The 20,009-nt window shown below is 35.3% G+C and overlaps 4 protein-coding genes across 11 annotated transcripts; 3 read left to right on the top strand and 1 right to left on the bottom strand.

The window, feature by feature from the left end:
• The first annotated feature begins 591 nt into the window (after nt 1–591).
• LOC112722761 (PHD finger protein Alfin1) lies at nt 592–4,770 on the top strand. Its single transcript, XM_025773906.3, has 5 exons — nt 592–1,333; nt 1,420–1,452; nt 2,647–2,875; nt 4,066–4,195; nt 4,292–4,770. The coding sequence occupies exons 1-5, from the start codon at nt 1,237–1,239 to the stop codon at nt 4,562–4,564; spliced, it is 762 nt and encodes a 253-aa protein (XP_025629691.1). The 5' UTR covers nt 592–1,236; the 3' UTR covers nt 4,565–4,770.
• Nucleotides 4,771–5,637: 867 nt separating this feature from the next.
• LOC112722759 (CBL-interacting serine/threonine-protein kinase 20-like) lies at nt 5,638–7,607 on the top strand. Its single transcript, XM_025773903.3, has one exon. The coding sequence runs from the start codon at nt 6,194–6,196 to the stop codon at nt 7,565–7,567; it is 1,374 nt and encodes a 457-aa protein (XP_025629688.1). The 5' UTR covers nt 5,638–6,193; the 3' UTR covers nt 7,568–7,607.
• A 273-nt stretch (nt 7,608–7,880) lies between these two features.
• LOC112722760 (2-C-methyl-D-erythritol 4-phosphate cytidylyltransferase, chloroplastic) lies at nt 7,881–12,334 on the bottom strand. 3 transcript variants are annotated; one of them, XM_072207417.1, is made up of 13 exons: nt 12,126–12,334; nt 11,834–11,986; nt 11,663–11,754; nt 11,517–11,588; nt 11,378–11,433; nt 11,066–11,145; nt 10,904–10,981; nt 10,633–10,715; nt 10,147–10,215; nt 9,630–9,698; nt 9,490–9,536; nt 9,077–9,167; nt 7,881–8,198 (listed from the first exon to the last, which is right to left on the bottom strand). In XM_072207417.1, the coding sequence occupies exons 2-13, from the start codon at nt 11,955–11,957 to the stop codon at nt 8,172–8,174; spliced, it is 888 nt and encodes a 295-aa protein (XP_072063518.1). In that variant the 5' UTR covers nt 11,958–11,986; nt 12,126–12,334; the 3' UTR covers nt 7,881–8,171. The 3 variants fall into 3 exon arrangements, with proteins under 3 accessions (XP_072063518.1, XP_072063516.1, XP_072063517.1); XM_072207415.1 differs by lacking the exon at nt 7,881–8,198 and adding an exon at nt 8,624–8,968 and having other exon boundaries at nt 10,633–10,710; nt 10,890–10,981; XM_072207416.1 differs by lacking the exon at nt 7,881–8,198 and adding an exon at nt 8,624–8,968.
• A 279-nt stretch (nt 12,335–12,613) lies between these two features.
• LOC112722751 (uncharacterized) lies at nt 12,614–16,744 on the top strand. 6 transcript variants are annotated; one of them, XM_072207412.1, is made up of 8 exons: nt 12,614–12,873; nt 12,970–13,014; nt 13,214–13,302; nt 13,444–13,499; nt 13,655–13,730; nt 14,389–14,478; nt 14,683–14,748; nt 15,253–15,317. In XM_072207412.1, the coding sequence occupies exons 1-7, from the start codon at nt 12,849–12,851 to the stop codon at nt 14,686–14,688; spliced, it is 387 nt and encodes a 128-aa protein (XP_072063513.1). In that variant the 5' UTR covers nt 12,614–12,848; the 3' UTR covers nt 14,689–14,748; nt 15,253–15,317. The 6 variants fall into 6 exon arrangements, with proteins under 6 accessions (XP_072063513.1, XP_072063514.1, XP_072063515.1 ...); XM_072207413.1 differs by having other exon boundaries at nt 12,705–12,873; nt 14,683–14,833; XM_025773894.3 differs by lacking the exons at nt 12,614–12,873; nt 12,970–13,014; nt 13,214–13,302; ... (1 more) ...; nt 13,655–13,730; nt 14,389–14,478 and adding exons at nt 15,396–15,498; nt 15,622–15,747; nt 15,917–15,975; nt 16,069–16,105; nt 16,289–16,744 and having other exon boundaries at nt 14,610–14,748.
• The last annotated feature ends 3,265 nt before the right edge of the window (nt 16,745–20,009 follow it).

The following is a 20,009-nucleotide window of genomic DNA, read 5'->3' as shown; positions in this document are numbered from 1 at the left end:
ATTCAATTCAATTCAATTTAATTTAAAATTGAATAATCCAAACCTTATCCGCTTGATTCGATTCAGAAGAATAATCCAAATCGCTCTCATTCAAAGTTGAATCATTCATTGTTTCGATTCAGATCGAAGAAGAAAACAAATAAGATAAATACAACTGTAGATCGAAGAAGAAAACGAAGAAAAAGGACGCGAGCATAGACGAACGACGAAGCTTATTACATTGAAAATAAATGCAATGCAGATCGATAAAGAAAATAAAGAAGAACGACGAGAGCAGAAAAGAAACACGAGAGCTTTACGTTGAGCAGAAAAAGTTTACGTTGAGCAAAGAAGGTTTACGTTAATATGGAAGAACGCGTGTATCACAAACGACTTGGGGGAGCGTGTTAGGAATATTATTGTTAAGGAAAATGTATTTTTATAAAGAACTTCTTTTTGACTTAAATTATTGATATTAAAAATAAATTTTACTTAATATTTCAATATATATGTGTGTAAATATAAATAGTTAAATTTTAGATTTTTTATTATTAATAAGTTGCAGATTAAAATTGAAGAATGTTATAATTAGTTAATTACAGATGTGGAAGAATGATTAAATTGATAAAACTAATAAATGAAAATGACAAAAGATTTTATTCTTTATGTAGATGGAAAATGGCGAATTTAAAATCCATTGAAATAAATTACGAAGAAGAGGAGGAAGGAAAGGTGATATCATCACAGAAGCCTGACCTGACCCGGGTTTCCTTTTCTTGTCAACCCCATCTTTTTAATCTCTTCTCTCTCTCTCTCTCTCTCTAAGTCTAAATAAGTAATAATAAAAATTGAAAAAAAAAGTGCACATAGATTATATAAGCCTCAGCGTCTGCAATGTTTATGCTTTTCTTCCATTTCAGTCACTATTGTTCTATCTATGCTTCCCCCTAATAATTAATTTGGATAATCACTACCTCTTTTTATTTCTAAATTTAATCTGTTTTAAGAAGATTGAAGAGGAGAGGGTAAGGGTAGCATTAGCAAAAAGGGGGGAAAACACAACACACAAAGACAAAAGAAGCACAAAACCCTAGCCTTGCCACGCACTCTCCAACCCAACCCTAAACAACAAAAACCCTATTTAATCCGCAATCGTGCTCTCTTCTATTTCGGATTATCGAGGTGGAGCTCGGTATTTGTGAATTGGTACCACATAATTCAATTATAATCCCTAATTTTTGTTGAGCTGTGAAGAAAATGGAAGGGATACCGCACCCACTACCCAGAACTGTTGAGGAGGTTTTCAGCGACTTTAAGGGCAGGCGAGCTGGATTGATCAAAGCCCTAACCACTGGTGCTTCTTCTTCCTCTTCTTTCAAATAATTGAATTGTGTGTTTCACTGTATTGTTAATTTGGGGTTTTCTGTTTTGTTGTTGCAGATGTTGATAAGTTCTACCAGCAGTGCGATCCTGGTGGGTTGTTTTCATGCCTTCTCATTTTCTTTTTCTCATGTTGATAAGTTCCTACACTTTGTCTAGTTTCACCTCCCAATTTGCCAACTTTTAGTGTTCTTTCAACAGCACAAGTGAAGGCCGTCTTCTGTGGTTTCTGGCTTGTAACTACCGTATTTTGTTGTTTTAAGAACCGTTACTCGCTTTGTTTATGTTGCATTCTGTGCTTTGTTTTTGCTTTTTGATTCCCCCCCCCCCCCCTCTACCCATAATTCGTTTTCAAACCATTCAGGATTGTTGCTGGTAGAGCTGAATAGGGGTATTTTCCTATCTTATACTGCATATGTGCTAGCCGCTTGTGCATTGCATATTTATGTGCACTGTTTATATTCCTGTTTATTATCCATGAAGAACCGCGTATTCATGTGCAGTTCATGAAATAGTAGGGCTAGGTAATTTCTCTTGAGGGGCCAAAGAGGAGGGGGTTAAAAAACTTGTCGGGAAAGTTAAAAGTAAAAAAAAGTACTATGTTTCAAACAAATTTGAGAATTAGATTACCTTGATCATTCTGCCTGAATGCTTGTTCATCTTGTGCATGTTGTATGAACACACTGGACTATGCATGCATTGAATGGTTTATGCATGAATGTGAAGGAGAGAGGGACCTGTTCTCCTTTTTATTTTTGTGTGTCTATGCACACCTATTAATCTTCATCCTCTCAGATCAGATATATAATGGGCCATTAAATGTCATAAGTGTTGACACTCATGCATGAATGTCCAATCAATGATGAGTAAATTTTGATGCGTCCAATGGTGTTTAAGTAATGACTAATTCACTTTTCATGTCAAATGATTGGATATCTGTCCCATTAAACTTGACAGGGTCCCAATTGTCAGTTTTCTATGACTCTTATATGTTGGACGTTAGTAGGGAACCAACTAAAGGTTGAAAATAAGAACAGGGTACTGCAAGTTTGAGAACAAAGTCATTAATTTTAACACATCTTTGCAACCATGTCAAAATGGCATACATACAATGCAAACTAAAATTTTCTAATGTTCAAAAGATAAATCTGTTCTATATGTTGTCCAATTTTCTCAATTAGGAAGGTAGAACCTAGAATAGCGATTACATTAACATTACGTATGTACCAAAAAATATTTATTATATGCAATGTGTGTTTTTCTTAACATTATGTTGCTTTGTTATAGACAAGGAGAATTTGTGTCTATATGGATTTCCGAATGAAACATGGGAAGTGAATTTGCCTGTGGAGGAAGTGCCTCCTGAACTTCCTGAGCCAGCATTAGGTATCAACTTTGCCAGAGATGGCATGCAAGAGAAGGACTGGTTATCACTAGTTGCAGTTCACAGTGACTCATGGCTGCTTGCTGTTGCTTTCTATTTTGGTGCTCGCTTTGGATTTGGCAAGAATGAAAGGTAAGCAGTTCACAGTGTGCTCACAGATGGTACAGTTGTAATTCTGCTGTTTTACTTGAAAACGAACCATATGAGAAGTGAAGGTTGTCTGTGCCCATATTTATGTGTATTTTGATTAATTAGTCTTCAACCTCTGCAGGAAGAACATACTGCCAATGCAATATTTTAGAATATATATTATGAGCTAATCTACATTTTGTGTGTGTGTCTGTGTAACATATTAAATTTGTGTTCTTGTTCATGTAATTTAGCTATTTACATTGGGTGGTTACATCATTCTGCTACTTAGACATCCTGAAGTCCTTTTACGGACCAAATTGATATGAAAAGAATCAATTAGGGATAATATCCCTTTTATTGAGTTTACTTTGAGGAATTATATGATCAAATAATATATCTATGTTTTGTGCCCTGTTTTGCTAATTTATTTTCTTTCCTCATACTATAGGGATTTTAAAATTTTCGTGGTGTATGGTTTGGTGGTGGTGGTAATTCTTCGTTTATAACACATAACAGCGACTTATATAATTTGTAATGGATCTGAAACAATTTCTTTTGTTTTTGTCTGAGTTGGTCTTGCTGCTCTTATGTTCTAATTTTCTTCCACTTACTGTTTTATGTTTTTCTGTGTCATGTCATGGAACTCGGAATTTTATGAGCTTCTGAACTCATTCATCATGAAGCTTGAAAGCTTTGGAGTTTGGTCTCATACAATTGGTTATTTCCTGAGAACTAACTTTCATTATTTTCTTGTTTGAATATGAATCTCTGTATATATTTTCTGACCCTTATAAAATGAGGAATCAAATGAATACTATTGTTCATTAGCCAGTGAAACTCATCTTTTATGCTTGCATCTTATTTATATTTTCCTCGGAAAGTTAGGTTGCAGTTCATTTATCTTGGGTATATCTGAATCACACCCATTGAATCCCTTTTTAGTTTTTACTGTGTAACTGATGATGAGTCAACTGAATATCTAAAATGAGTAGAAAAACATTAGTCTGATCAAATACAATACTGAGGGATTAGGTGGTAAAGTATGCTGATAATTTCAGTTAAGAGAATGTAAAAATGGCTATTTCCATACAGTTTTGTAGAGTTCACTAAATGTTGTTTCAACATTTGAAAATAATATTACAGATAGGAGGATATTCTCTTATAATTGTGGTTCAAATGGATATTTTCAGGAAAAGGCTTTTCCAGATGATCAATGATCTGCCAACTATCTTTGAAATTGTTACAGGAAGTGCCAAGCAATCAAAGGATCAACCAGCTGCTCACAACAATGGTAACAAAAGCAAATCAAGTGGAAAGATGGTATGTAAATTTCAATTTATTGTTCTAAATATTTTTTTCACTGCCCGCCTGAAATAGTCACTAAGGTCTTCCTGTTGAATGATGCTTTTGTAACAGTCCCGTCAATCTGAGAATCAGGCCAAAGGAGTGAAGATGTCTGCACCGCCGAAAGAAGAGGATGATAGTGGAGAAGAGGAAGAAGATGACGATGAACAAGGTGCGACATGTGGTGCCTGTGGCGATAATTATGGAAATGATGAATTCTGGATTTGTTGTGATATGTGCGAGAGATGGTTCCATGGCAAATGTGTTAAAATTACTCCCGCCAAGGCTGAGCACATCAAGCAATACAAGTGCCCAAGTTGCAGTAACAAGAGGGCTAGAGTTTGAGAATTCACAAAATTTGGACCAGTGTTTAGAAAGTGAAAATATTGTTGCCTTTTCTAGTTCATGCACTTGAATTACTAAGCAGACAGAATTTGAAGTTTTGCTAGTGTTCATTCCTACTGTCTAATCTACTTCGGAATTGTGGCTTTTAGTAGTCATTGACAACAGAAGATGTTATATTATATATGTTCTGCAGTTTCTTGTTTTTATGTTGATGAATATTTCATTTATATTTGTGGGTACCGAAGTGGTAAAGCAACCAAAGTGGGATTGGATCCCAAGATAAGTAGTCCCCAAAATGACTGTGCTACTCGAACAGGCTCTTCGCCAAGCTATCCCTGTATATGGGATCCAAGGTGCACTCCATTTGAGTATTTATTGCTAGTCTAGCATGGTTTAGAAAGGAAAAACAAGGTAGCGTACTAACCATTTTTTTTCACCTTCGTAACACTTTTCTTCCCCAAAAGTGAGGGTTCTTTCTAGCAGGATCTTGAAAAAGTCCTTCGGGAACTGAAGCATGGAGATTCCAACTGGTGGCACCTGCACTTGCATTTGGCATGCTTTGATTCAACTAGTTTTGGGGAACCATTTCTAGAGTGTTTTGCGTTGGCATGATGGGGAAATTGTTCAGTTACCCTTCACCCCGTTTTAGTACTTTAGTTTTCTAGTTTAGACAAAATATTGGTGGAAATTGTGATCGGAGTCTGTTTACTTGAGGACGTATATGCTTGTTGACTCTTTCTGTGGCCGCCTTCTCTTCCTTTCCTTTTTTTTTATAAAAAAAAAAATTATAATTTATTTATCTAAAGGAGAACTCTACTATGCTCTTAACAGCCTTTAGGAGATGCACTTCAAAAAATAGAAATGAAACAGATGGATGAATCAAAGAGCACATTAATAATTTCTTTTTATTTTCTTTTTTATTAATTTAGAGCTTATTATATAAAGGACATGGAATAGAGAGAGAGTTCGAGTTAGGAGGCCACTTTTGTGAATATGATAAATGGAGGTGGGTTGGTTTTTGAATCTCTGACCATTCGCCTATTAACATGCGTCTATAGGCTGCGATGAACGCCAGTAAGAAACAGTTTCGCATAGAGGTGCAATCAATCTGAAACCAATGTACTGTGAGTAGCTTTTGTTCCAAACTCCCTCTTAATACGTTATGCTAATTGAGCATCTATGCTAAGTCAAGTCGGCGATCTCTTTTACTAAATTAATAAATTGTGTCATGTCTCAAAACTGCATGCATAGGATGGCAGCATCATATGACAAGCAATAATACTATAATAGCCGTATCCTAATTTATTTTGCTATATTTAGAGAGGGAGTCAACAAAAGGGATAAGAAAGAAGTGAAGGGTATCCGATTTGGAGATGCTTAATCATATCAATCTTAGCATCACTATTTTTACACAAGATCCCCACTCATTGGAATCTTGATTCCTCCGCAAAAAGAGGGCAATTTATATGCGTTATGAGGCTCAATCTGAACCTCAACCCCAACCCTTGCCAATTCCAAATGGCATGCGGTGCGGTTCCATGACCCAGCTTACCATGCGGGCATGTCATGTTATCCCTCCTTGAACAATTTCCTTTTCTCTTATGCATGGTTCCTTTTGTCCAATAGAAAATGGAGGACAGAGGAGGAACCATTCTGATGAAAAGGTATGAGGTGGGGCGTATGCTTGGGCAAGGAAACTTTGCAAAAGTTTACCATGCAAGGAACCTCAAGACGGGGCAGAGTGTTGCCATCAAAGTCCTTAACAAGGATATGGTGATGAAGTTTGGCATGGCTGAGCAAATCAAGCGTGAAATCTCGGTGATGCGGCTCGTGAGGCACCCCAACATTGTGCATCTCTACGAGGTGATGGCAAGCAAGACCAAGATATACTTTGTGATGGAATATGTCAAAGGTGGTGAGCTTTTTGACAAGGTGTCCCTAGGGAGGTTGAAAGAAGACCTGGCCAGAAAATATTTCCAGCAATTGATGGATGCCATTGATCTTTGCCACAGCAGAGGAGTGTATCACCGCGACCTCAAGCCGGAGAACCTTCTCTTGGACGAAAATGGGAACCTCAAGGTCACAGACTTCGGCTTGAGCGCCTTGACGGAGAGCAGAAAGAGTGACGGCCTTCTTCACACAACTTGTGGAACTCCGGCCTATGTGGCTCCAGAGGTGATTAGGAAGAAAGGCTACGACGGAGCCAAGGCAGATATTTGGTCTTGTGGCGTGATTCTTTATGTTCTGTTGGCTGGATATCTTCCTTTCCGGGATAAGAATCTCATTGAAATGTATAGAAAGATTGCCAAAGCAGATTTCAAGTGCCCTCAATGGTTCCCTGTTGATGCTAAAAGGCTTCTCTACAGGATTCTTGATCCTAATCCAATAACCAGAGTTACTATTCCCAGAATTATGGAGAGTAGATGGTTCCAAAAGGGGTATGAGCACAATGCATTATCCCATCTCCCACCTTTGTCCCCAAGATGGGGTGGTGATGACTGTATCTCCGATGTTGAGGCTGCATTTGCATTTACCTACTCCTCCTCCTCGTCCTTCTCCTACTCAGGAGAAGAAGATGAAGAAGTAGTAGTTCCCATGAAGCTGTATCGCTTCAATGCGTTTGATATCATAGCACTTTCCTCAGGGTTTGATCTCTCTGGCTTGTTTGAGAAAGATAACAGTCAGAGACAACATGCAATGTTTATAACAAGAATGCCACCAGCAGTGATTGCATCAAAGCTGGAGGAGATAGGACAGATGGATAATAGTTTTAAGGTGATGAGGAATAATGGAGTTGTTAGGTTGGAAAAAAGAAATACAAAGGGAACCAGCCAACTCAGCATAGATACAGAGATTTTCCAAGTTACAGATTCCTTTCATGTTGTTGAGATCAACAAGGTACTTGGGGACTCATTGGAATACACCACATTCTTGGAGCACCATCTTAAGCCTTTCCTTGATGAAATTGTTTTGGCTTGGCAAGGATGTCACAACCACCAATAACCAATTAATAATTATAGTAGCATATAGCACTCTACTTGGATTCAAGGTGCTTCCATGCATTCTAATCCAAATGTCAATTCACTATATAGTTGTTTCTTTTTTTTTTCCTTTCAATGTTCTGCCTTTCATAAATTACTTTTCCCTCTATAAAGTCTAATACACAAAATATAAGAAACAAAGTTTTGAGAGATGATTTAAACTTTTTTCCAGCATTATTTAAAATACTCTTACGTTAGTGGTTATTACTTATTAGTTCTATTCAGCTGATATGATTGTACCTTTGAACAAGTTTGATGATATCATAAGACCCCACTTTACCTAAGGATTTTAGCTTTTGACTTGCATCAATACTAAATGTCAATGGCCTATTGGACCAAGTAATTTAGAGTTGAATCCCTGCTTCCCTGACATTCTAAGAGACTTAAGTGTAATGATCCTTGCAGGTATTGTTACAAATATAAACAACTTCAAGGCTAGCAACAAAGAAATTTAACCTTGCTCATTGATTTTATACTCACATGTATAATAAGCACGAAATTCTGGCATCTATTGTTATTCACTGTTGAAGGACTATATGGCAAATACGAACCAACCACTTCCATTTCTACCCGGTATGTGAATCTGATCTGATCTGCCATTGTAAAACAATTAATTCAGTTAAAATAAATGCTACATGCCAATTGCAACTCCTCCATGTTTCCAATGTCGAAATTAAACTCACTAACCATCATCGTTATTGGTAGGATACCATACTATTAGTAATAAAGTTAGAGAGGAGGGTATCCAAATCACATGCTTAATTTTCAATCTCACTAGATAGACACAGATATGAAGCCAATGAGGGTATACAAGACTTTTGTCAAGCTGTCACCATCACTGGTGCCTAATTTATTGTGTAGAGTAATAGGAACTAGGAAGCTAGTACAGTGGTATTCCCACTTAGCTAAGAATGAAATGATATATGAATATTGATATCCCAAGTCATAATACAACAACTACACTAACAGTTAGAGAAAGGTTAATTATCATCCTCTTGTAATGAAAAGCTTCTAAAACTTGGGAAATTGATTTTATTTAATCAAGCAATTTATTGGAAGATAAAAATATAAATAAACAAATAAACTTTAATCGTTTGCATTTTGGATCATGAGTCATGCCCTCATGAGTGCTTTATTAATTGGGTGACGATGAAGTTGGTATCAGATTAAAAAAGAATTTGCCTAATCAAAGCCGGTTCAACATTTCTCTTTGCTTGCAGGAGGACCAAAAGCATTCTAATTCAGCAAACATACATTTGAGAATGATTTTTCCTCAAATGGCAAAAACTTTTTAAGAGGACTTTTCTACAGAGTGTAAATTCAATATTCTCTCAGCTAATATCAAATCGTCAGGCGTTGTCACCTGTAAAACAACAGTTCCCAATTGCATATTAGTTCATGCATTTTGTAGTTCATTCTTCAATGCTAACAACGTCGTAAAATTATGAGACAAGTTTGACTGAATGCCTACCTTGATATTGGTATAAGATCCTTGAGTGATATAAACAGGATGTTTCAAGTGTTCTACAATGGATACATCATCTGTTACCTCAAGACCTTCCCTGTAGACAAGGTGGCGTGGTGCACAATCATACCAGTTAGAAGATTCTATTCTATACAGCCATGATTCTTATCAACTACCAAACCATGTTATAGGATGACAGTATATTTTCCTTTTCCTTTCTTAATAACTGTACATTTTAGGGTGTATTTGGTTTGGGTATAGATATGGGGTAGAATTTCATGAATCTTCTCCTATAATTTACTAATTTTACAATTGCATTTCATTAAGCAAGTTTTACCCCTATTGTACTCCCATACCAAACATATCCTGATGTTTGCAAGTACTAACTAACTATATAAAGCACAAGAATGAAAAACTACCTATTTACAAGCTCAAATCCTTTCTTTAGTAACTCGGGCTTGATTATCTGTAAAAATGGATAACAATCAAAACAATTAACTACTACCCAATTCTTAACCATACAATTGAAGTACAGTATATTATTGTTTACAATTTTTACCTGAGGGGTCTGCATCTCCCATAGCGTTTTTCTGTCCAGTGTTCGAACTACAAATGATTCATTGTTTGCCTGCACAAGGATTCACGGACAAACGTCAGTATTTCCAAATTCATTTTAGAGGAGGAAATATAATAGATGCACTATGTACGAAATCACATAATAAAACAAATTAATCTAAATTGGAAGAAATTCGGTTATGCACACTTTCTTGTAGATAATGCTGCTTCTATTAACTATAAATAAACAGTTAGCTGAGGCTAAAAACATGTCATAGTAGTGCAGCATTTAAAAAATGCTGAGGGGAACAAATAACTGAATTCAATCTCTCACTAATAACTTAACTTCAACTTGCACCAAATTTATTTTAGTGTAGCAAACTAAATATTAAGCTTGTGAATTATCCATCAGGATTTGCTTTTTAAAAAAGTTAAAAAGAAAATTTAAAAAATGGACCCAAAAAGTAACATGAAACATGACTGTGGAAACTGAGTTGCTAAAAAATAACAACAAAAAATACCTCTTTGATTGTGGCCTTCACAGGGACACCAAGAACGGAAGCCCCATTCAACAATCCATCTTTAAGGACCTAAAAAACACATTACAAGTGAGTAGTCTATGCATTCCTCTAAGTTAAATTGTAAACAGACATAGCACCAAACTCAGGAGAGACACGTCACCATGTAACGCAAGCATTTTTAGTAGAACTCTCCCATAACAAGGTCATTTAATTTTTACAATAGAAGAGCCTTAACAGTGAAAACAGTAAAGCACACAGCTTTCTTAACTCTTATTTCATATCAACCTCTGACAGTAGGCTGTAACAACTGATATAAAAATATGGTGGACTTTTTTCCAGACTGTATTAGTGTTGTCTATTAGACAGGGATTCTTTCATTATCTCACTCTCATAAGACTAATCTAACTATATTTATGTGAAACTTTAAGAGAAATCAAAAGCAATTTACGCAGTATCTTGTGCAAGAGACACTTATTCAGCCTAAACCTTTTTCACATCTTCTGATAACACCAGAGGTCTTGCAGAATCATGAATGCAAACAAGCTGCGAGTTTGAATCAACAGCCTGCAAAAGGAAAAGGATATCTAGATATTAAGAATTTTAGTATTCCACTCCAACCCTAATTATCATTCTTTGGAAAGAAAAGCTAAGAAATAAACCAAGATGGGGTGAAAATTATAATCATTAATATTTAAACCCACTCTTCCCCCTTAAATAAATTAACAGAAGAATGAAAAATAAACTGCACATTCCTGCAGCCCATTGTAGACAGAATCCTGTCTTTCTTTTCCAGGAAGTGCAAATTTAAGTTCTACTTTGTCATTCACTTTCGCATCTGAGGGAAAAGAAAAGAATTATTAGTAACCAAGACGCAAATATCTGGTTTACAGAACTTAAGCTAAGGAGGAAGGGAAGAAACCTTCAAAAATGTCCTTGTATGAAGGATCACAAACGACAATGATTTCTTTCACTTCAACCATGCGCGAGAAAGTGTAGAAACTACAAAGGATTGACATATATATATCAAGTCATATTGTAAATGAATAAATGAATGAATGAAACACACTATAAAGCATAAGAGGATACAAAGGCCAAACAAAATCAATAGAGTGCCAATTATGTCTCTTGAAATCATGGTCTTAGCATCAATAATATCATACTGAACATCAATAGGTGGTCCAACATTAAGATTAGGATAAGTTTCGATACTATATTATAACTGAGATGTTACCTATAGAGTGCAATTGGTTGACCTAGAAGTGGAAGATACTGCTTGGGCATGTTAGCCTATTTGCATCCATAAGAAAGATGAATGGGTGAGTGTGAGAAAAAATTGTTTGAAATACATAACAAGAGGAAAGAAAACTGACACCCATCCTCTTCCCCTGGCCTCCAGCGAGTAGGACAACGGAGACACTTTTTTCTTTAACAATAGACGACTCCTGCACAACAACAGACAGAGAGAATTTGAAGGATTGATATGATATGAAATTGTAAGGATTTGTAAGTAGCTTACTTGGGGAGTTTGGGATTGGGATTGGGTAGAGCAGAGAGTAACGGTTGATTTAGCAATGGAAGCATTTGTCCTTGAAGTGGCAATTTGAAGCGCTGACAAGACAAAGAAACAATGAGTTGATTGGCAAATGGCAAGGAAAGAAAATTGAAAAGGCGTTGACTTTTTAGTTGCCTGCATTTGGGAAGGAGGATCTCTCGGGAAGGAAATGACGAGGTCTTGCAAAACATAGACGCCCATCAGAACAGCCAAGGGGACGATTCAGACACATAGTAGCTTGAAACTGAACAACCGCCATCTCAATTCTCAAAACAATAACTGCCTCGCCTGGTCCACAAACAATTCAATTCTTAATACTTAACGGTATATGTATATGATATCATAGCAAAAGCAGAACAACCATGAGCAATTCAAGTTGAATAGCAATGAATTGAAGTTGAGAGGGAGGGCCGAGGAGGAGGCCTACCTGAAATGACGCAATGGCAGAACTCGCACCAATGAGCTCCGGCGACAGCAGAAGACAGCTGAGAGACCAAGAGACTCAGACAGGACGCAGAGTAGACGACCCAGCTGCTACTACTACTCGTAACACGGTGGATTTTTTTTTGGTAATTTCATTTTTGGCCAAAGAAACTTAATATTTTTCATAGGCGATGAACTGAGTTGGATGAAGCTGATTGGTGCACTCTGTGATTGTGGGACCCATATTACCTGTAGAAGTCAATTATGGTAGGATCAATTTGGTCCAAGTTGGTTTCTCCTGTTGAATTAGGCGGAAAGTAATTTTTATGTTGGTAATTTGAAGAAAGGAACAAATCAGACGTCTAAATTTTTAAATTTGATCAAATTCAATACACTAATTTCTACTTTTAAAAAGTAAAAACATTTGAAAATATAAAATAGGATTCACCATTTTTTCTTTTAAAAAATTAAAAGTTTTCAAAAATAGAAATCGGAACGAATAATTTATTGATTTGTTAAATAGTTTCTAAGAGTTGTCTCCTTAGAGGGTAAAGTTATCCTCTTTTTTCCATTTCATGTTGTTTCCCATTTTGTATTGTTCATGGGGTTTATCTAGCTTTGCTTTCCTTTTTGTTCTTGTTGGGTTAAATTTGTCTTTTGGTGTGTGGGTAATTTTGTTAAAGTGTTGTTCATGCGTGTGTATGCCTCATTTTAACGTTAGAAAACAATGCAGAAGAATCAAAAGATGTTTGGTACTATAGTCTTTACTCTTTAGTATTCTTCCCTGTACTCTGTGGTTCAGTTTTTGGAAGGAGCACTGCTCATAGTGTGTTTGTATTGCAATCCAGGAGCTAGAGCATTACCCTCCTCATTGAAACCACGGACAAAACAAGGTATGCTTCTTTCCTTCAAAACCTTAACATTTGTTTCAGTGTCATTGTTTATGGCTGTATTACTTGTCTCTAATTCTATTTATCTTCCATAACCAAAAAAAAAAAGTTATAAACTTAGATTTAATTTCTTCTGGTTTTTGAAATATCATTTGTTGATCTATTAGCATTTGCTTTGGATTTTGGCTTTATATGTAACCAGATGAGCCTTTTAAAGAACTGCCGAAGTTTTCTGTCAAACTTTTTCTTCACTCCAGTGGGCATGTTGCGGTGAAATTCCAATATGACCAGGTTTCACATGCTAACTTCATCAAGAGTATTGAATTTTATATTTCTATCGAAACATTTGAATTTTCCATAATTAGGGGCTATGTCTTTGGCCTTGAACAAGTTCCTGCATACTCATTCTTTATAGGCTATGTTTCATGGCAGGTAATAATTTCTGCTTTTCGGAGAATCCCTAGAGCTTCTTGGAATGCAAAAGAAAGGTATCTCCCCCCCCCCCTTTCTCTCTCTCTCTCTCTCTCTCTCTCTCTCTCTCTCTCTCTCTCTTCCAGCAATAAGTGCGTGTGTTCATCCTAGCACGGTTTTCTGGATTGGCTGATTTGAGGGCTTAGTTATTTGAAAATTTTTGAGTCTGCAGGTTATGGATGTTCCCGCTGTCTTCCTTGTCAGAAGCAGAGAAGGTTCTAGGAGAAATATCTAATTATAAAGTTCAGGTAATAATTCTTCTATTTTCATTTTCTTTATAATTGGGAAACTGATGTTATTATTTTCTATCTGAATGAGAATTGAGCTTGGCTTATATAATTCCGTTGGGGGGAAGCTGGTCAAGTATTTGGGATTCCATCCATATAGTAGTTGTTATAGCAAAGTAAATTTTTGTTTCGCAGTACATATTTTTCCATGTTGATGGTCCTTTTGCTTTGTCACTTTGGCATTATTCCATCCATATTTTTGTTTTGCATCTATATCTCGAGACTAGTATAGCATCATGCAGTTCTGGTTATTTATGTTTGAGCTAGTTATGGAACATAATTCTTGTATGTCTTGACAACATGCATGCTTATTTTGGGCATATAAAATTATTTTCTATTTACATTTGATAGGGTTATTGATATTCGAAAAAGTGGACTCTGGATTTCATTTATTTGAACTATGTGATTATTGTTTAGATTATGAGTATTTTACTAAAACATCCACTTTAAAAATGGTTCAAAAATTTGCTCACCAATTTTTATTGGTAAGATTGTGGTAAGTTTTCTTTCTAAAATTAGGTTATTTGACATGGAAATGGTAATATGTGCTCTCCATATTTGGTTTGCGTCTGAGGTGGTAAAATCTAATCAATATTGGTTTCACTTTTTTATACTGCAGTTGGAGGTGGTAAAAGCCAAAGTTAAGTCTCCCAAATCAAAAGATGAGTCTGAATCTCTTAAATTTACTCAAAAGAATCTGATTAACAAGGTTTGCATGGAAGAAGCCCTGAACATAATCTTGACATGATCTTGACTTTACAATTTGTTTGAAAGTTTTTCTTATTACCTAGAACTATGATAGGTCTATAGTTTTTACTGCAACATTTTCTCAGGCCTTGGCCAATATTGGAGTAGAATAAATCATTTTGACTGGTATATGATCAAAACTGAATCATGATATATTCGATTCCAGATATAAACTAATTCTACAGATGCCAAGATTCCTGCTGTTCTTGAATATCTCGGAACTGTCATTGAGGTATTGCTCCCCTCCGCTGCTTCAAAGCAATAAAATGTCAACAAAGAATTAGTGACTGCACCTGTATGTACTATAAGAAAGTCAAGTTAGGTTCTCAACTTCTCTAGTTTCTCAGCCATCTCCTTTGATTGGTGTGCTTCCATGATGCATGGTTTTTTGTCATCCAATAGTTTAAAATATGTTCAATGTTGGTTAAATTGGTCTTTGCTTATTGCTTTTATTGCAATTGGTTCCCCTTAATGTAGGACCATAAGTTGAATGAATTAAATTGGCTGAACAGTGTAGTGAAAATGTCAGCATATGACATTTTAATACGTATGCCACAATAAACACGAATTGTAAACTAGATTATATGTTAATTCTTATATTTCATCCATCTTCCAGTCGCCCCAAATCATTGTGTATGCTTAATTTGAAAGTTTGATTGCTTCAAGTTTTTTTTCTCTTGCTTCCATCTTTCTATTTCATTTGGGCTATTGGTGGTTATCATGTGGCTATTGGCAGGTTGCAAGTTTCTTATATTTGCGCACCATCAGCCAACGATAGATGCAATACATGAGTGGCTTCTTGTAAGACCAGTTCAATTTTACTCATTTTTTTTATATTGGAAATTATAAACACTTACAAAAACTGTTGAAAATTTTCAGAAGAAAAAAGTGGGTTGCATCTGGATTGATGGAGGTACACCTGCTGCACAAGGCAACAATTGGTTACAGATTTCCAGGAAAAGATTATATCAAGGCAGCTCTGGTATGGTGCTATTTTTCGTTGTGCATTTCTTCCATGTGTTTCCGTTATAAGCATCTTTTCTGTTGTATTGGTTAGTATTTGTGCTTGAGATATAATGATTTCATGTGACATGTTATCATGTAGCAATCCATTAAAGCTGGAGAAGTTGGATTAACTTTAACTGCTGCAAGCACAGTTATCTTTGCTGAACAATCCTGGACTCCAGATGACCTAATTCAGGCCGAAGATCGCGCTCATAGAATTGGCCACGTATTCTCACTCTCATTAAGTAGAAAGGAGAGAGTTGTTACTAGTTGCATGACAACATTAAGAAAACAGATAGGATCTCAAATGAAAAGAACTCTCATATCTAAATTTTTGAGTAGCAAAGACAACATGCGCTCTTCTGTTTTTTTTACTAGTTAGTACTTGTTTACAGGTCTCATCAGTAAATATATACTACTTGTTGGCAAATGATATGGTTGATGACATCATATGGTAGGTTCTGTTATTTCTGCAGTCTTTCGCTGCTTGGTATAACATTGACTTAACATTTATTATGCATTGATGATCTAAATTTTTACATCTTAGGGATGTGGTGCAATTCAAACCGGATAATTTGGGGCAGGTACATTTCTACATCTTCTTGAACTATCATATGTAATGCAAAATGTACATAATGCTTAGTTTCAAGGTTTCTATTCTGGTTTATATTTATATTTTGTCAAGATTTATACTCGAGTAGTATTTGAGAGTTAACTTTTTGATGTTTTTAAGAAACCATTCTGAATTTTAGTTATTGAAAAATCAGATGTTAGATGGCCATGAGAACACCTTAGCTGTGTCAAATAATCAGCCATTGAGTAGCCCTGCAAAGCATACTACTATTGAGCATAGCCCTTCAAGGCAGAGAACTCTTGACCAGTTTGTCAGAAGATGTGATAAAGTGGATAGGTCGGAACATCAGCCTGACCTGAGACGGACCTGTCAGTCATGACTTGCGAGATATGCAAAATGGATTTTGGCAAGTGAATCGGAGCCTAAATGTTGATGTCTGCATGCAGAAGTTTTCCCGTAGTATTTAACCACATGTGCTTACATGGGGAATTCACCTATGATGACACAAATGCCTTTTGAAGCCGAAATCCATTGTACAACAAATAATAGATTTTGAGTAGAACTGAGGACACTAAACTATGTTGCTTATGCTGGAGATAATGGTTTGGTTATGTGAAATATATATTGGAAGAAAATGTTGATAAAGTCACCCTTAGATTTTAGGTTTCCACTTCTTGTTCTTAACTTTTTGCTTCCCTATGTTTTTTAAATTTCTTTACATCCATATGCATGTATCATTATATTTTGTAGAAATGATCATCTTTGAAAGAATAGACTCATAGAACTCCTCTGTAGCACTTCCATTAAAACTGACCACCACATTAGCTTATTTTGTTTAGGAACATGACCTATTCTGATAATGTTACTTTTTCCCTTAAATTTATACAAAGTTACAAACATATAAATAAAAAAATCATGTCAGGAATGACATTAAAAAAAAAACTAAAAATAACATCATTATTTCCCTTCAATCATTTAGAAACTTGATTTGAATTTTTGTAACTTGGACATTCTTTTTATTTTCTTATTTTCTTAATCTAATCAATAATGTAATCAATTGACAATATTATAAATGACTCAAATCAAATTTTTTAACTAAATTTTTCAAACAAGAGTCATTCTAATTTTAAGTGAAACTTCAAAATGTTTCTTTTGACATAATACGTGTGGACTATTAGTTCAATTAATTATTTAAAATGCATCATGTATTTTGAAATAGAAAGCAGTGAGTTGATCATTTAATATGCTCAGCAGCAATAATGTAAATATCTCAAAAAGCACAGGTAATTTTGTATGCTGAGCAAAAGAGAATATAGACACAATTCAACCAAGATTATATTACTGAAAGACATTAATATTTAATTCATTGTTCATTCGTAATCCTATTGAAAACGACTAAGGATAATAACAAGCCACAAGAAATAACAAGAAATGTTACTATGACATAGTTGTCCTGTGCTGAAATCTTCCTCCCTTAGTAGGTGGCCAAACAAACGCATGGCGCATACAATTAGTAAGCCCACAGTCCTCCATGGTGAAGACACTCTTCCTATGGACAGTCACTTGTAAGAAATCTCGCTCCATGGGAGGAGCCCCACTGTCAAGTTGCAATGCTGCAAAGTCCACGGACAGTGTGAAAACTGAGAAGCAGAGCGCATGTGAATTAGATTTGGAATAAACTAGATCCCCAGAGAGTATTGCACACAGCTTCCCGTTGCCAAGGTCAACAAAATTGAATCTGGCCGATTCTCCCATCCTGGGTTGAATACCCTCAAAACATACATCAAGGTATTGATATAATGCGACACGGCCATTCTGGTGGTTAACGAGAATGGCAAAGACCTTGTCTAAAGGTCCCTTAGGAGGAGGTTCCCCCACATATTCATTTGTAAGGCAAACGGTGTAGTTGCTGCTGCCAAGACCCGGAAGAGACACAGAAATGTGTGGGTGATAAGTAATAAGACCGTAGTTATCACCGGGAATGAGCCTATCCTTTATGAAGTTCGAAAGATTGTTAACAGAGGCGGGTTTAGTCGTCCAATTTTCTTTTATGGGGTCGAAGCGGGCCAAACAGATGTCTCTTCTACTCGATGAAAAAAAGAGGTTGTTGTTGAGGACGAACATGCTATATCGGAAATATGAGTCGCTGACAGTAGGAGGAGCGATTAACGGTTTCCAAACTCTAGATCCAGAACAAAGGACGTAAGAGCTAGATGAATCTTTGACCCGTGATTCCATATTATAGAAGTAAACATCGCCTGAGCCTGGCGTGTTTGTGATGAATGCATCGTGAAAAGGGAGCGGTGCATCATCCAGTGATTCTGCACGCTCAATTCTGCGCTCCCCAAATTTGAATTCGTAGATTGGCCAGGAGACCCTCGCACGCCGAAGTCTACCCGGCGCCCAGCACACTGCCATATAGATCTTGGAGTCGAACTCGAAAGGACACAATTCACGCTCTGGAAGTTCCAAATCGAAATCGAACGGTGGTGGAGGCAAACAATTCCAATCTTTGACATCAACTTCTTGTTTCTTTAAATTGCTTAGTTTGATCACAAACAACTTTTCATACGACACAAGGCAAATGCACGCTTCCTTTGCCATTTCAACCTGCTCCGTTTGTCGTTTTTTTGACTCAGCAACATCCAATTCCGCCATCACTCTCTCCGATCTAACGAGATCGGTGATGCTGCGGCAGCAAAAAGCTAGGAAAGCACTGGATAGTTAAAGGCTGTGAGGTCCCTCAGTGAAATCAAATGCCTGCACATGAGGATAGGGGCTTCTTGCTCCATGCAAAAAGGAATTTTAAATAAAAGGATAAAATATATTTGTTGCGAAAGTCACTCAAGTAGTCAAATACGCTTAAAACGAATATTTTTAAATAATTAAAATTTAATATATATAATTGATGAAGTCATGAAACTATGTTATTTTTATCAAAATTATATTAAATAAATTGATATGGCCAAAAAATTGATAGGTTATATTTTGAATTGGTCTAAATTAAGATTTTTTTTTTATAAAAAATAACTACAATATTCGTATTATAAAAGAAGACTAAAATACTCTTATTATTATTATTATATATATATATATATAAAATTTAAAAACCCCTAAATTTTAACCCCTTTTGTTCTCTATGTCGTTATGAGCGAGTTAAGATTTAGGATTTTTAAAATGAAAAAAAAAAAAAATATATATATATATATAGGAATATTTTAGCCATTTTCTATAATAGAATGATTGTAGTCATTTTTATAAAAAGAATATTAATTTAAATCGGTTCAAGGTTTGGTTTATCAATTTTTCGGGCAAATTAATTTGTCTGATCTAATTTTGATAAAAATAACACAGTTTAATCGATTATATGTATTAAATTTTAATTAATAAAAAACATCATAAAAAAAAGACATTTTAAATATCTTTATCTGCGTGGTTCCTTTGTTATCGCTGAAATTTGACAAAAATTTTAAAAATATTTTTAAATTTTATTTGTTTTAATTTTATTTTAATAATTTTGTTTAACTTTTTTTTATATTAAATATATTCTCAGACAGTTAATTTTTTAAAAAATTTCAGATTAATCCATATGCAACAATTATATTTAATTTACTAACGTTAAAAGTTAAGACATCTTATGTAATTATTATTAAATAGATTCTAAATTTTTTAAAAATTAATTTTTAAAAGTATATGTGAAAATATAAGAAAATAATGATGATTAAAAACAATGTGAACAATAAATTTAAAAAAAATAAAAAATTTAAATTAAAAATTTTAATTAATTATTTAATTACAAATTTTAAAATTTAGAAAATTAGAATTAATAATTACACACATTCGCACTACATACGGTTACTTCCAATTTTACCATAATCTCCCAATTTCTTGTCTATGCTCAAAATTTGTCGTCG

This window comes from Arachis hypogaea, chromosome 11 (genome assembly GCF_003086295.3).
Source record: "Arachis hypogaea cultivar Tifrunner chromosome 11, arahy.Tifrunner.gnm2.J5K5, whole genome shotgun sequence".
NCBI lineage: Eukaryota > Viridiplantae > Streptophyta > Magnoliopsida > Fabales > Fabaceae > Arachis > Arachis hypogaea.
The sequence above is the reverse complement of the archived record's forward strand: the minus strand, read 5'-3'. Positions and strand labels throughout refer to the sequence as shown.

Bases quoted from the DNA above. Each gene is read 5' to 3' on its own strand.
- LOC112722761 (XM_025773906.3), top strand. From the start codon at position 1,237: ATGGAAGGGATACCGCACCCACTACCCAGAACTGTTGAGGAGGTTTTC. The intron at 2,876-4,065 runs GTAAGCAGTTCA...GGATATTTTCAG, and splicing joins GGATTTGGCAAGAATGAAAG to GAAAAGGCTTTTCCAGATGA. The intron at 4,196-4,291 runs GTATGTAAATTT...CTTTTGTAACAG, and splicing joins GCAAATCAAGTGGAAAGATG to TCCCGTCAATCTGAGAATCA.
- LOC112722759 (XM_025773903.3), top strand. From the start codon at position 6,194: ATGGAGGACAGAGGAGGAACCATTCTGATGAAAAGGTATGAGGTGGGG.
- LOC112722760 (XM_072207415.1), bottom strand. From the start codon at position 11,957: ATGGCGGTTGTTCAGTTTCAAGCTACTATGTGTCTGAATCGTCCCCTT. The intron at 11,434-11,516 runs GTCAGTTTTCTT...GGATGCAAATAG, and splicing joins GCCAGGGGAAGAGGATGGGT to GCTAACATGCCCAAGCAGTA. The intron at 10,711-10,889 runs GTTTATTTTTCA...TTCCTTTTGCAG, and splicing joins ATGGGCTGCAGGAATGTGCA to GCTGTTGATTCAAACTCGCA.
- LOC112722751 (XM_025773894.3), top strand. From the start codon at position 15,295: ATGCAATACATGAGTGGCTTCTT. The intron at 15,318-15,395 runs GTAAGACCAGTT...GAAAATTTTCAG, and splicing joins CAATACATGAGTGGCTTCTT to AAGAAAAAAGTGGGTTGCAT. The intron at 15,748-15,916 runs GTATTCTCACTC...ACTTGTTTACAG, and splicing joins GCGCTCATAGAATTGGCCAC to GTCTCATCAGTAAATATATA.